The sequence below is a fragment of the Apis laboriosa genome, unplaced genomic scaffold (genome assembly GCF_014066325.1).
Source record: "Apis laboriosa isolate Shangri-la unplaced genomic scaffold, ASM1406632v1 scaffold25_cov139, whole genome shotgun sequence".
Taxonomy (NCBI): domain Eukaryota; kingdom Metazoa; phylum Arthropoda; class Insecta; order Hymenoptera; family Apidae; genus Apis; species Apis laboriosa.
Window position 1 is genome coordinate 1,274,422 of NW_025222552.1, and position 14,464 is coordinate 1,288,885.

Here is a 14,464-nt window from a genome sequence, read left to right on the forward strand (position 1 = left end):
GAGTGTTATGTTTTCATAAATATATGATAAACATAGTACAATATATTTATAAATAAAAATATGTTTAAATAATAAAAAAATGTGTTTCGTTATATATATTATATAAATTCTTATTAATATCTAAATTGAAGAAAAATTATGTACATATTAAAAATGTGTACATATTTATCAATATTTCTTAAAAAGTTAAAAATAATTATATATAATCTGTAATAGTATCCAAAGAAAAATATTCCTTACGATAATATTCAGAGAATAAATCAATTTTTTTATATAAATTTCATTTTTTCCTTCAAAGAATTAAAGATATATAAATATTACATATAATTTGCAAAAGTATTCGAAAAAAAATATTCCTTGAAATATGATAGAATAAACCAAGTCATTATTTAAGTTTCACTCTTTACTCGTACTAATAAAAATACAAATTTGCATAAATATGCACAGCACATAATTATTAACGAAATAAAATCATTGCAACGATCATTCAAATGTCAAATTCAACTTGAATTCATACTTTAAAGAACCAGTTATACGTTCAACCAGCACGACAAGCTGGTAAATGGTAGTTCTTTAATCAAACCAAGAATAGCGGATCTCGGTCCATAGGAACTACGTGGAATCCAATTACATCGAAGAAATTTACCACCGAAAATGTAACTGTCTTAAAGTCCGGTTGATTATCCAATTAACCAACTTCGAGTGTATAACTACATGAACCAACAGATATCAAAAATATTCGGTTAAACTTTACACTTCCACTTAAAAATTACAAAATATTTACTATATTTCCTGGAGATTTATAATTAATATTTATATAATAATTTATAGTCATGATTAAAAAAATTTAGCTACATTTTTGCAATAAAAAAAAATAAAATTTAGTTCAGATTAGTCAAGATTACTTGAACTGAAAGAATTTGAAGTCATTGAATAAATTTGAAATTACTTTAATATAAAACTGTTTTTTATTTCATGTTGTTTGATATTGTGATAAAGTTTTTATGCTCATTTTCAATCAGCTTAATTTCAAATCATTTATGTTCAAGTAACTTAAAATCATTTTATCAACATGAACTTATTTGACTTGATTTAAAATACGATTTTGAATGATAAATCTATAATATAAATTTCAAATAATTAATTATTAAATATTAATTCAAAAAAAAATAAATTAGAACAATGAGAAAATTTCAAGATTTTTAGAAATATTTTTTCCATATTTCATAAAATAATGAAGAAAATGCATTGAAATGTAAAAGATGAAAATATGATATAGATATGATAACGATTTTATTTATGTAATCCATATGAAATCTAAGAAAAGATTTAAAACGATGAATTTCTTTTTACATCAAACATTGAATTATATTTAATAAATATTAAAATAAATATTTAAATTTTAAGTTAGGTTTCAAGTAAAATTTTAAGTTAAATCAATTAAATCTTAATTCTATTAGCTCATTGTTACGTATTTGAATTAAAGAAAATAACATACATTTAATCAAAATTTAATTCATAATATAAATCTAATTTAAAGTTACTATAAATTCATTTTAAATTTCATTCAAATATTCATAAATAGAATACATGAAATAAAAAATATTTTTACATATATTTAAGAAGTTAAAAATCGAACAGCGATTATAGGAAAAATAATAACATAACTCAAAAACTACGATTAGAAAAAAAAAAGTAATATTTAAGAAAATGAATGTTTCAAATCCTTATAAAAATACTTAAAATATCAAATTAATTCATGATTCAAAAAATTCATGATTTAAAAAATTCATTTACAAAATTCTACAATTAAAAAATATACAAACAATGATGATTTTTTCTGCATTAATATATTTTGTAAGTTTTGAATTATATCATTATTATATATTATTATTATTATATAGTATTATTATATAGTAAGTATGTAATATAATTTATATCAAATATCAAAATCCTATTATTTAAAAAATACTTTACACTTTTGAAAGAGAATGTACGTTCTTTTATTAGGAATCATTCTATTTGTTTTTCTCGCCGCTTTCTCGAGGGTGTCCATCACTGAGAAAACAAGGAACGAAAGAGATTAAGAAACACACGACACCCTTTAATCTTTCTCATTACGTTATTACAGGATCCCTTTGTAGGTGATTACCTCTCGAAAAGGTTGACTGGCAACCGAGACTCGATGCATGCCATGAGGTTTCACTCGGACGCAAGAATCCCACGTATTAGGGAGGTTCCCTCGACTATTCACCAAGGAAGAGAAGAGAAAGGCAAAGAGAAGCGAGAAAAAGAAAAAATGGAAGCAAAGAGGAGTAAAGAGAAGCGAAGGAAAGTCTTTGCCTGCGGTGACAGCGTTAATTCGAACATCGTGCGTGCCACAGGCAGAAGGAAAGCAAAATAGGTCCTGATACATTTCGAACGTAGTGCCCGAGGGCTGTGGAATGGAAATTTGCAGACACGTGCATGCAACCGAAACGATATCGTGTACGACGATCATGATATTACTTGCTGCCAGGCTGAGAACAACGTTCTATAGAAATGCGTGAATAAAAAGATGATAGGATGCTTAGTTGATATCGCAGATATCTCAGATATCGACAGAAATTTATGAATAAGGTGAAGAAGATATCGAAGACTCGAGTAAGTGAAGATTTGTATGCTTGAGAGGTTTGATTGTTGTTTCGGTATGTTGTGGTTAGAGAGGTTTTACACTGGCAATTTTACGGCACGTTGTTTTGCCATGAGGTAATTAGCGAGATGTTATTACTGGACTGCGGATGTTTGCGCAGTTGTGAGTGCGAAATTGCATGGAATGCATTATTTGAGAAAAATATTAGAGATCGGTTGAAAATTTTATGGATTCGAAAATCAAATTCAAAACTTTTTGCGATTTCAAAATTAAAATTATCGAAATGTTTAATTGTTTTTTTAATTTTTTAGGATTTATTTTGTCAAAAACTAAAATTTTATTTTTAATTTTTCGAATTTTTCAAATTTATTTAAGTTCATCATTTTGAAAAAATTATTTTTTTGTTTCATTCATACGAATCATTGTATGAATAAATTGATAAAATTGATAAAACATCAATATTTCTTTTTCTAAATTATTATTTCTATTAAATATATATATTGTGATTATATTTAATAAGTGATAAAAAATTAATAATTTAATTTCTAATAATTAATAATTAAAAATTAATAATTATTAATTAATAATTTTTAATTAGTAATAATTAAAAAAAATAACAAATAATTAAAGAAACAAATGATAAAAAATAAAATTCAAATATTATTAAAAGATCAAACTTAATATGTTTAAAAAAACATATAAATAAGTCAATAAAACATGAATATTAATAAATATTTTTTATAATATAACAATAATTAAAACAAAATATTGTGATTTTTTATAAATTTATATATAGGATATCTTTAAATGATTAAGTCTTGAGATTAAAAGAAATACAAAAATTGGTATATAAAAATCGGAGTTTATTTATTAAATTATAAGCAATTGAAATATGAAGAGATGAAAATAGAATAAAATAAGTAAAGTTAAAAAGTTAAAAGTAAAAAAGTACACCAAATTTATTTTGATCTTCTATCAATCTTGGTAAATTTGATCATCTAATAAATATATTAATATTTTATATTAAAATAATCACAAATAATACAAAATATATTTTGGTGCATTTTAAAAACAAAATATCAAATAAATATTATGTATACATAATAACAATTTATCATGAATGAAATAAAAGATAATATAGAAATATTTATTATATATTATTTACTCATTAAGATAATAATCTATATTGCATTAATTCCATCAGAAAATATCGTTATCTTTTTTAATTCACATTGTAAAAATTAATCTTTGATTTTCTAAGTGTACTATTTCTCTAGAAAAATTTCGACTATTTACTCCACATCTTTGATCACCTCATTTATGAATATTTCAGTGTGCGGCTAAAGATAGCCAATGTTGTAAGAGATATATCGTGCAAGATCTATAAATATCATCAAAACTATCCACGGAATTCAAACAATTTTCCATCAAATCTTATTGCACGTGTACAGAGAAAATATGAAAATATTCTACGAAGCAAGGGTAACATATGCATCTGTTCAGTTTCCTTTAGTGGCTAATGACCTCTTGTTAGCTCGAGCCTAACGGAGTGCAGTTTTCAAGGATGCAAATAGAGGATGCAGTCTCTTCTTCGCGCCGCCTGGCAAAAATACATCAGTATGCACGTGCACCACTTCCAGATATCGTAAATCGATTCCCACGACCACCGAAACTTAACTTCTTTCTTCGTTTCATCCCACATGTGTCGACATCCTTATACGTTTCCACCTATATACATACATCTTCGTTTTAAACCTTTCACCTATCCGCTCTATGTTTCTCCTTTTTCTTTCCTTTTTTTATCATTTTTCCTTCTTTCTCCGTGTTTCACTCGTCGAATCGTGTCTCGTCGATAGGAGTTTGAAAAGTTCTTCGGAAAATATCTAATGATATGTTAGATCGACTTAAGGGATTGTATGTAAGTATATACGATGGTGATCAAGAAGCAGATAAAGGACAGCTGTGGCGGCGGTGTCGTCAGGAAATTAGATAAAAAAATAGGAAGCTTTTTTTATTTTCTTGCGAGACTACCACTTGTCGACATTTCTACAAGTTAGACTTATATACATATAAATATATGTGTATGTTCCAAGAAGTGTCACAAATCTGTACGCATGGGAGGGACGATAGGGAAAAGGCTTTTTGTACATAAAGAAGTATATTTAAATTTGAATACAACTGTGAAAGACGCACTCTATAAGTAACGCGTATGAATGAGTATTAAGATCATTCACTTCTTTAATTTTCATACAGTGGATTGTTGGAACATTTATATTGTGTGGAACTGGAACTGGATCGTTCATGACCCATGCAATTTTTAAATCAGATTTGTGTCAAATCATTTTTGAAGAAATAAAAATAGAACGGTATAATAATGAGAAATATGTAATAATAATTGCATTTTTATTGCAAAATTTTTAAGAAATATAAAACTATAAAATTATATTTTTTATGATAATTATAAGACGATCGATTTTTTTTATTGAAACGTTTTCTTTCTTTCTTTGAAACAAATAAAAAATATATGCTAAAAGTTCACATAGAATTTAAATCTCAAATATCCAAGACAAGGATTAAAAAAGCGTCAAGTGTTGACCGCAAATTATGTTATTACATATAAAATAGCATATTATTTCACGAATGTTTAAAATCATTTAGACTTTAGTTGTTTCATATTAAATAAAATCTATTACATTTCAACTAAATAATAATAGCAATAAAGCGATAAAACAATATGTTTAAATTTATATGTATGATTATATAAGTATATATGTATTAATATATATATTTATATATGCATATATTTTATGTATATACAGTATCTCATTTAATTCTATTCATCCGAATATTTCGAAAAAATTGATTGAAATATTGAAAAATATTTTGAAATACTTGATTTTAAAAGATTTTTTCTTAGATTGAATCATAAAAGATATTTGGAAATTAATATTTTTTATAAAAATAAAATCCAAGCTTTTTAAATATATAAATGGACTCAATTAATAACTTATTAATTTATTAATTATATGAAAAATCTAAAATCATTTATATCAAAAAATCAATTTTTCAATATTCAATAAGTTAAAATTTATTAATTAAATTACGTTTTACTTTACATTTTACTAATTAAATAAAAATGTTATAAATCAATGTTTTTTGGTGTAAATGATTTAGTAGTTTTTTATAAATAACAAGTAATTATATCGTTTTACACTTAGAAAAATAGGATTTCATTTAAGAAATATGAAGTTAACTTTTCGAGTCTGTTAGACTCGATTTAGAAAAAAGCTTCTATATTAATCAAAATATTGTTTGAAATCTCTCAATTTTTATTTAAAATATCTTTTAATATCATTAAATTGTCATACAAACCATATATACAAACAATCATATATTACAAACAAGATATTATAACAATGAAATTTATATTTATGAAGTATAAAATATGCATAGATATATTATATAAATATGTTTATAATTCAATATAAGATAAATATATTGCATACAACATAATCTAAACTGATATAATGAATATTTAACATTTTTGTTTTAATTAATATAATGACATAATTATTTATAATGAATAATCCATAATTGTTATTACAATAATCCATAATTGTCATTACGATAAATTACAAATAATTTTTCCATATTTGTGGAGTTTAAATTCACATTTATTAATTAATTTATTAATTATTAAAAATAACCATTCTATATCATAAATTATGATAAATGCATATTTTATGTTCATAGAGCATATAATGTTTTTAATGATACAATAAAATTTATTCATATTATCGTTTAATATGTTTACGATTTTATATAATACGATTTTTCTTTTTTAGAAACATGCATTTATTTATTTTTTTTTTGAATTGTTCGTCACAATTTACATTCTATAAATCAGTATATAATTAAAAAATTTCGAGAATATTTATATGAAATTTGGATAAACTAATAATTTCTGATTTTTTTTATCGTAGATTTATCGTAGATTATCATACATTTACTTTATTAAGTATATAAATATACTTTAATATATATATATCATTTAACATATTTAATATTTAAAATTTAACATATATATTTATATGCTTTTTAAAAAGATAAACAAAATATTATAATATGCAAAATATTATATTTCTAAAATATTTAGAAAATATAAAAACTTTTATATAAAAATTCGCAAATATTATCAATAGTTTTCAAAATATTCGAATAGATCGATGTAAATAAAATATGATTATTTAAAAAATAAATAATGACAAAATTTTAAAAAGTTTCGTTGCAATAAAATTTTTCATTTTGCGTGAAACATAATTTTTATAATTTAATTAATTAATTAGCATATAATTTTTAATATAGAAATATGACAAGAATATTTATTATAAAAATAATATAATAAAACTCTAAAAATAATGAGAAATTATATATTTATAATATAAACAATGGAAAAATAGAAAAATATATAAAAATATATGTGAAAATATTTTGATCTTAAAAAATCTAATAATATAATGTGATAACGTATCAATTATTATTATTATTATTATTCAATATTATTGATTGATTACTATTTTTATTCAATATCATTGGTAATCGAATAATGTTTTTATTATTTGTATATTTTGCTATCTATTATCTAAACATTGATATTCTTATAATTTTGAATTATTAAGTTAATAGATGTAATAAATTTTTATTGTTTTATCATATTATAATAAAGAAATAGTTTGAAAATAAGATAAAATATATTATATAAAATATAAAATATATTTTCATGAAATTCAAAAAATGAAAAAAAATTTTTTTAATATTATTTTATTTCATTCAAAAGTGATCAAATATAAAAAATAAATTTCAAATATAAAAGATAATCTATTATAAAAAAATTTAACAATTTTTCTTTAAAATATTTATATAATTCTATAAATTTCAATTGTTTTGAATTATGAATGTAGTCAAATTGTACTTTTAAAATATTGAATATTCATATGAATAAAAAATCAATTTCAAAAATCAAATATAAAGCCTTTACTTTAACAAGATAAAAATTTATTGTAACTATAAAGAAACAAAAATATATTTTATTTGTCTATATTTTTCTAACTCTTTAAATTTGTCTGCAATAAATACTTTTTCAAAACTATCGATAGCATTAATTAAAACATTAAAATTGAATATTTTTTTATCATTCATATAGCATATATATATATATATATATATATATATTATAAAAACATATAAATAAATAGAAGATAAAAATGAGGTCATATATGTTGTATTTTTTTATAGACCGTTTCTTTGATACATAAATGAAATCATATTTGAAATTTATTTTATTGAAGAAAAATAAAAAAAAATAATGAAAAGTAATAAAAAAATTATATAAAAATTATAATTTAAAAATTTATAAAAGATTATTATTAACAAAATATAAATTTCAATAATATTTTATTGTAAATAAATATTTGTTTAAAATTTATTTAAAATAAAATTTAAAAAGAATATTAATATATTTAAAATAAAATTTAAAAAGAATAAGTTTTCATTGCAAATATTATATATATATCAAAATTAATTTTGATTTAGATCAATCATCAAAGTATTAATTATTTTTCCTTTTTAATAAAAATTTTGAAAATTTACAATTTAATTATCTTAAAATATTTTAAATTATATTATTAATGTTAAATATTTGTTTGCCCAATTTTTTAAATATAACTTTTATTATCTGAAAAAAATAGATAATAAACTTATCAATGAACTTAAGAATTTAATGTTCTAAAAAAAATTTATTGAAAAAATTTTTTCTTATATTGTCGATAAGATAAAAAACAAATTAATAAAAAAAACGAACTAACAAATTAATATTATGAAAAAGTCTTGCAAAAAAAATCATTATTTCATTACAAAATATCAAATTACCTTGTACATAAATATGAAAAAAACATATATATGTATATTGAAAAAATAAATTTGATATTCAATTTAAAAAATAGATTAAAAATTATAATAAAAATAATATTTAATTATTTTTAATTAAATTCAGTTTAAAATTGGATTATTTTTAATATTACTCACTCATTAAATATCAATTATTTTCAACCCATAAATTTATCTTTTCAACATCTCTTATATGCTCGGTATTTCTCGCTTATTTAATGAACACATCGTCCAAAACGTAAAACGCGAAAAATAATTATAGCGTCGGCAAAATATATATCGTTTGATGCTTTTTTTGGAAATTGTAGCAGATGACTCACCGTGCATATAGGAAGTAAAAGACCAATAACGTAGAGCATCGCACTAGTTACAGTCGAGTCGTGGAACGGGTGATATAACGACTCGTCATTGCAAAAGAATCCACGTTTGTATGGTTTACCGAATAGGTAGAACATCAGCACTGTCATGCTCACTGGAATCATAAAACAAATAATTAATTTTTACTTGTCACTTGTTTCTCTTCTTTCTCAAAAGTATAATACTACTATATACACTATTATATATAACATATTATATAAATATCTATATGTATATTTCTTATATATACAGATATATCATGTACATCTATTCCTTATAAAACTTAGAAATTAAATTCAATAGCAAAATTCAACAGCATCATTTTCCTTTTATATTTTCAAGATGCATACAATTTTTAATTTTACTTTTTTATTTATTTATTAATCTATATTAAATTTTGAATTTAAAACAAAAATGTGTTATATAACATTAAGCGTCATGGGATTGTATAAATCTACGCAAAACTATATAAAATTGTAGACCGAAGAACGCGTAGAAGTTTTAGTTATGTTTACAATGTTATAGTGTAAAGAAGTGATACCCGTTCAAAATAATCATATGTAAACGCAGAATTTTTTTTTGTAAGGAAAATTTTTGGAATATGTACGATATAATATAAGATAGTGTTATTTATATTAAATAAATTGTATATAAATATATATATATATATATATATATATATATATATATATATAAATACATACTTACATTGTATTACATGTATTATATGATATATCATGATATAATAATGATATATATATGTCTGAATGTAAATCTATCTAGAAGAGATTCTATCTACACTATATACTGAATTAAGTAATAAAATTAAGCATTGCGTTTACATTTGAACTTAAATTAGATTAGATTAGAGATCTTGAACTCGAATCTTAAATCTCGACAAGTAAAAATTAACGATTAAAATAAATCTATTTAACAATATGATATAATAAAAAAATTCAAAATCATAATATTAGATTTAATTACAATAAAATTACGTTAATAACATTATTATTAATATTATGAAGTTTTATTCTAAATAAAGTTTTAAGTTTTATTGTATATAATGAAAATGATAAAATGATAAATATATGATTAAATATATGATAAAATATTTAATAATAAAATATTTAAATGTTTTTGAGGATCATGAATTTGATAAATAAGTTATTATTTTTATATAAAATTCCATTAAATTTTGAAATTATGAAAATATAGCATATATAAACTTAAAATCCAAATTATTAAAATAAGATTAATAAATTATTTGAAATATTTTATTAGAAAACAATAAAATTAATTTATTATTATTATTATTAAGATTGTTATTTTTAATTTTATTTTATAGCAATATATAATTATTATTATATTAAATAAATTTTATATTGAATTAATAAATTAGTCAAATTAATGTCTTTCTAAAAAACTTGATAAACTTATCTATTCAAATGTATCATCATACGTGTATAAAGAGAAAAGAGATTTATGATGCTCGTTGTGAATGACGATATATCGTCCTTGACACAAACGAGACATCATCATATTACGATGACAATCCGTGTAATAGTAACTAAATTTGTCGCTCGTATGCTGGTATTGTAATTCAAAGTATACATATGTTTATTATATAGCAATTATCACGTTGACACATACTTTATTTCCTTTCTAAATAAAAAACAAATATCATGATAAACGGCATAATATTAATTGAAAGTATGTTATTGAATTAGTCAAAGTATGAATCACGAAAAGTATCAAAATATTAATATAATTATATTTTTATTTTTTTGATATTTTTTGATACATTATTTGAACAATTTTATTATGTTGTATTTTAACTCGAAATTACATTAAAACTTATAATTCATTATCATAATGAATTATAATATAATAATAATACGATTTTAAATATTTATGGAATAACAAAATAATTACTTATATTTTCCTTAATAATAATGAATACTGAATTAATTATATTTTTTATTTTTGTTTCAATAATTAATTATTTTATATTCAATCTATTCATTGTATATTATATATTATTCTATTTTTTTTATTATTTTTTTTGTATTACTATACAACTAAACACTAACATTTTACTATACTACATTTTACTATTACTATACTACTAACAACTATACAACTAAAATATATAAAATTGCAATTATATAACATCGAAATTTTTATTTTTTGATATTTGTTTAATTTTTTTTTCGTAAGTATATAAATTTATTCACATAATATCTTAATTTTTATTGTTTTAGAGATTTCATTACATCTATTTACACAAATACACTAAAAAAATTTTAATATTTTATAAATTTCTTTACTATACTATATTTTCATATAATTATGATATTAAAAAAATTGTGTTTATTAAAAAAATTTTTAAATACCTAATGAAATACCTAATCAAAATTATCTCAAACATTTTTTTCTCAAACATTTCAATTTAAAAATACTAAATTTGATCATTATATATTATATAAGTTTTTATAGTAAGATTTTTAGTGAATGTATATAAATATAACTTTATCAACTCCAATTACATAACTAATCATAGTATAGGAATAAGCTAACCTAAGGCACTATCATTTTCATAATTTGCCTGATTGCTATTAAATTGCATCGATTGCATCTTTTCTCAGCTATGTAGACAGATATCGCACAAGATTACAGGTTACATCGATTTTCTTTTTTTTTCTTTCAAAACAATTCTATGAGGATTAGCCAAGACTAAGATAATTTGAAAATTGATCACAGTTTCTTGTGATCAATCGTACAGCTTCTAGCAATAATTTTTGAATTTTGGTCGATAAGCTACCAAGAGTTCATGTGCACGCTATCTGGTGTGACTAACATAAAATGGCAATAGAGAAAAAAAAAAAGAAAAAATCAAGAATAAATTAGCGCAGAAAATATAGCATGCCTGGAGCGGTTATTCTTTCCGCTGTTTACTCGATGAAAATCGTCGGAAACATCGCCTTCGCTACCTGGAAATCGCTCAACCGAGTCAGCTATTAAGATAATTGTCAGGCTTGCTTTCAAGTAAAACGAGGCAATACCGTGAACAGGTTGTAACAACAGCAACGACTCGCGCAGTATCACACGTAATCATTATTTATGTAACAGACTACGTCCAAGTCAAGCGTTGTTGCATATATTTTACGAACTGGTTAAAGTTTCATGATCATTCGTCCGTAATTGTTTCTTGAATTTATTGCAGATCACAGGGAGAATAATATTTGAAATATTTGAAATATAGGATACGTTATATTTGAACTTATTAGAATATATTCGCATTGACTTTCCAAGAAATTGGACGGTTTTATCAATTCATCGAAAAATAAGATTAAATTTTGGCAAATAATTAATTTGGAAGAGTTTTAATATTTTTCATTTTTTAACATTTTTTTTTCATCATTTTATTTTATTTTTTTTTTCGTTTTTAACTTTAATATATATATATTTTTTTTATTTTTTAACATCTTTTTTTCATCATTTTATTTTTTTTCCGTTTTTAATTTTAATATATATATTCTTCAATAAATTCTATTATTCAAAATTTATTTAGAAAAAAATTTTATTACATAAAAAAAATATAATAATAACTTCTACAAAATTGTAAAGAAATAATTTTGACAAACTAAACTATATATATATATATATATATATATACTATATATACTATATATATACTATATATATACTATATATATATATAAAGGTTATTAAATTAATAAATTATCTGAAATATAATGTACATAGTTTGTATACTGAATAGTGAAATCGCATAATATTTATTTCGAAACTTTCTTCAAAATGGCCGTAAAAACTTTCTCCTTTCTTGAAATCTTTTAGGCCGCGAGAAAAAATTAAATAATTGAATTTACTGCATTATATAAAATTGCAATATATAAAATTACAATATTATAAAATAAAAATATATTTAATATATGTATAAATATGTATAAATAAATAATAATTACATATACATATGTAATTAATTTTAATATTTATAATAAAACATCTTAAAAAAAATAAACAACAATAATTTATTAATTCAATTCGTAAAATTCGAATTATTTAATATATTTATGTCTGTATATAAATTTTATTGACTTGCTGTATTTATTTATAATTTAAATTTAATATTTTAAATTTAATTATTCATTTATGCAAAAATCGCTAATGGATTTATCATATTATCAAATTTGCATTAAAAATATTTTATGATTTATATTGCAAAGTTTGATATAAATTAATTTGCATTCATTAATATTTAAAATACTGTAATATTTCAACAATTTTTTTTAACTAAATTAATAGATTAATATAAATATATAAATATGTATATTTTAAATTTCTTTGCAATTGTAATTTTTTTATTGGTTAGATTATATATACATACATATTAATTAGATAGATATAAAAATTGATATTTTATATCTGCACAAATTTTATAAATCAAAACAAAATATTTAGAAATAAAGAAGAAGTATTTAGAATTAAAAAAGAATTAAAAAATTAATTTATTTTACAATTTTAAAAATATTTTTAGATAATAAATATATAATATAATAGTTTAAAATAATATTAAATAAAAATAAAGTATAATATGTAAAATTAAAGTATAATATGTAATATGTAATATATTGATTAATATGTGAAAAAATATAAAATTAAATTGTAATAATATAAAATTACAAAATATTCTGATAATAATATAATAATAATAATATAAATGATAATAATATAATAATATATAGTAAACAATATTATAATAAAGTAATACAATAGTTTTGTATTCAAATAAAATAAAAGATATGAAAAAAGTTTGCTTAATATATCTTTTTATTTTTAAAAAAGTTAAATTTAAAAATTCTTTATATTATTATAGATACATATATAACTTTTATAACATATTCAATTCGTAAAATTCATAAAATAATTAATTTATAATATTATCCATTGTATTATCCATTACTTATATCCAGTATTTTATATAACTAATTTATGAAAAACTTATAATAATGATTCATTGATTATAAATAAATTAAATGTAGAATACATTTGGACTTACTAATGAGTTAATATATTCCTTACGTCAAATTATATTTGTTGCTATTTTGAAATAATTGAAATAATTAAGCAAAAAACATTGATTTTAAATTAGAAAACTCATAAAATGCGAAGTAAGTAAATTTAAACGTTATTTATTAAAATTTATTTATTTATTAATCAAAATTTTATATTTTCGATTTATTTTCAGATATAAAATTCTTCAATTCGGTTATATTATTTATTATTATTTATTATGAAAAAGTTATATATTAAACTACGAAAAGCATTATTCATAAAAATAATTCGTATTTAAATGAATTGGAATTGACAATTATAAATTATATTTTTAACATTTATTTAAAAATAAAAATTGTATTAAATATTTATTACATTTATTTCTATTTTGACTGAAATTTAGTAATTCTAAATTCTTACTAAATTTTAATATAATACTTATTAATACTTACT

The 14,464-nt window shown here is 20.3% G+C and overlaps 1 protein-coding gene across 3 annotated transcripts in view; it reads right to left on the reverse strand.

Annotated features, from left to right (window-relative positions):
• LOC122713639 (putative phosphatidate phosphatase) overlaps positions 1 to 14,464 on the reverse strand; it is a 141,138-nt gene that overhangs the window by 102,396 nt on the left and 24,278 nt on the right. For all 3 annotated transcript variants that reach the window (XM_043934274.1, XM_043934275.1, XM_043934276.1), the window contains exon 2: positions 8,899 to 9,050. In XM_043934274.1, coding sequence (XP_043790209.1) covers positions 8,899 to 9,050 — 152 coding nt within the window. The remainder of the gene's footprint in view (positions 1 to 8,898; positions 9,051 to 14,464) is intronic.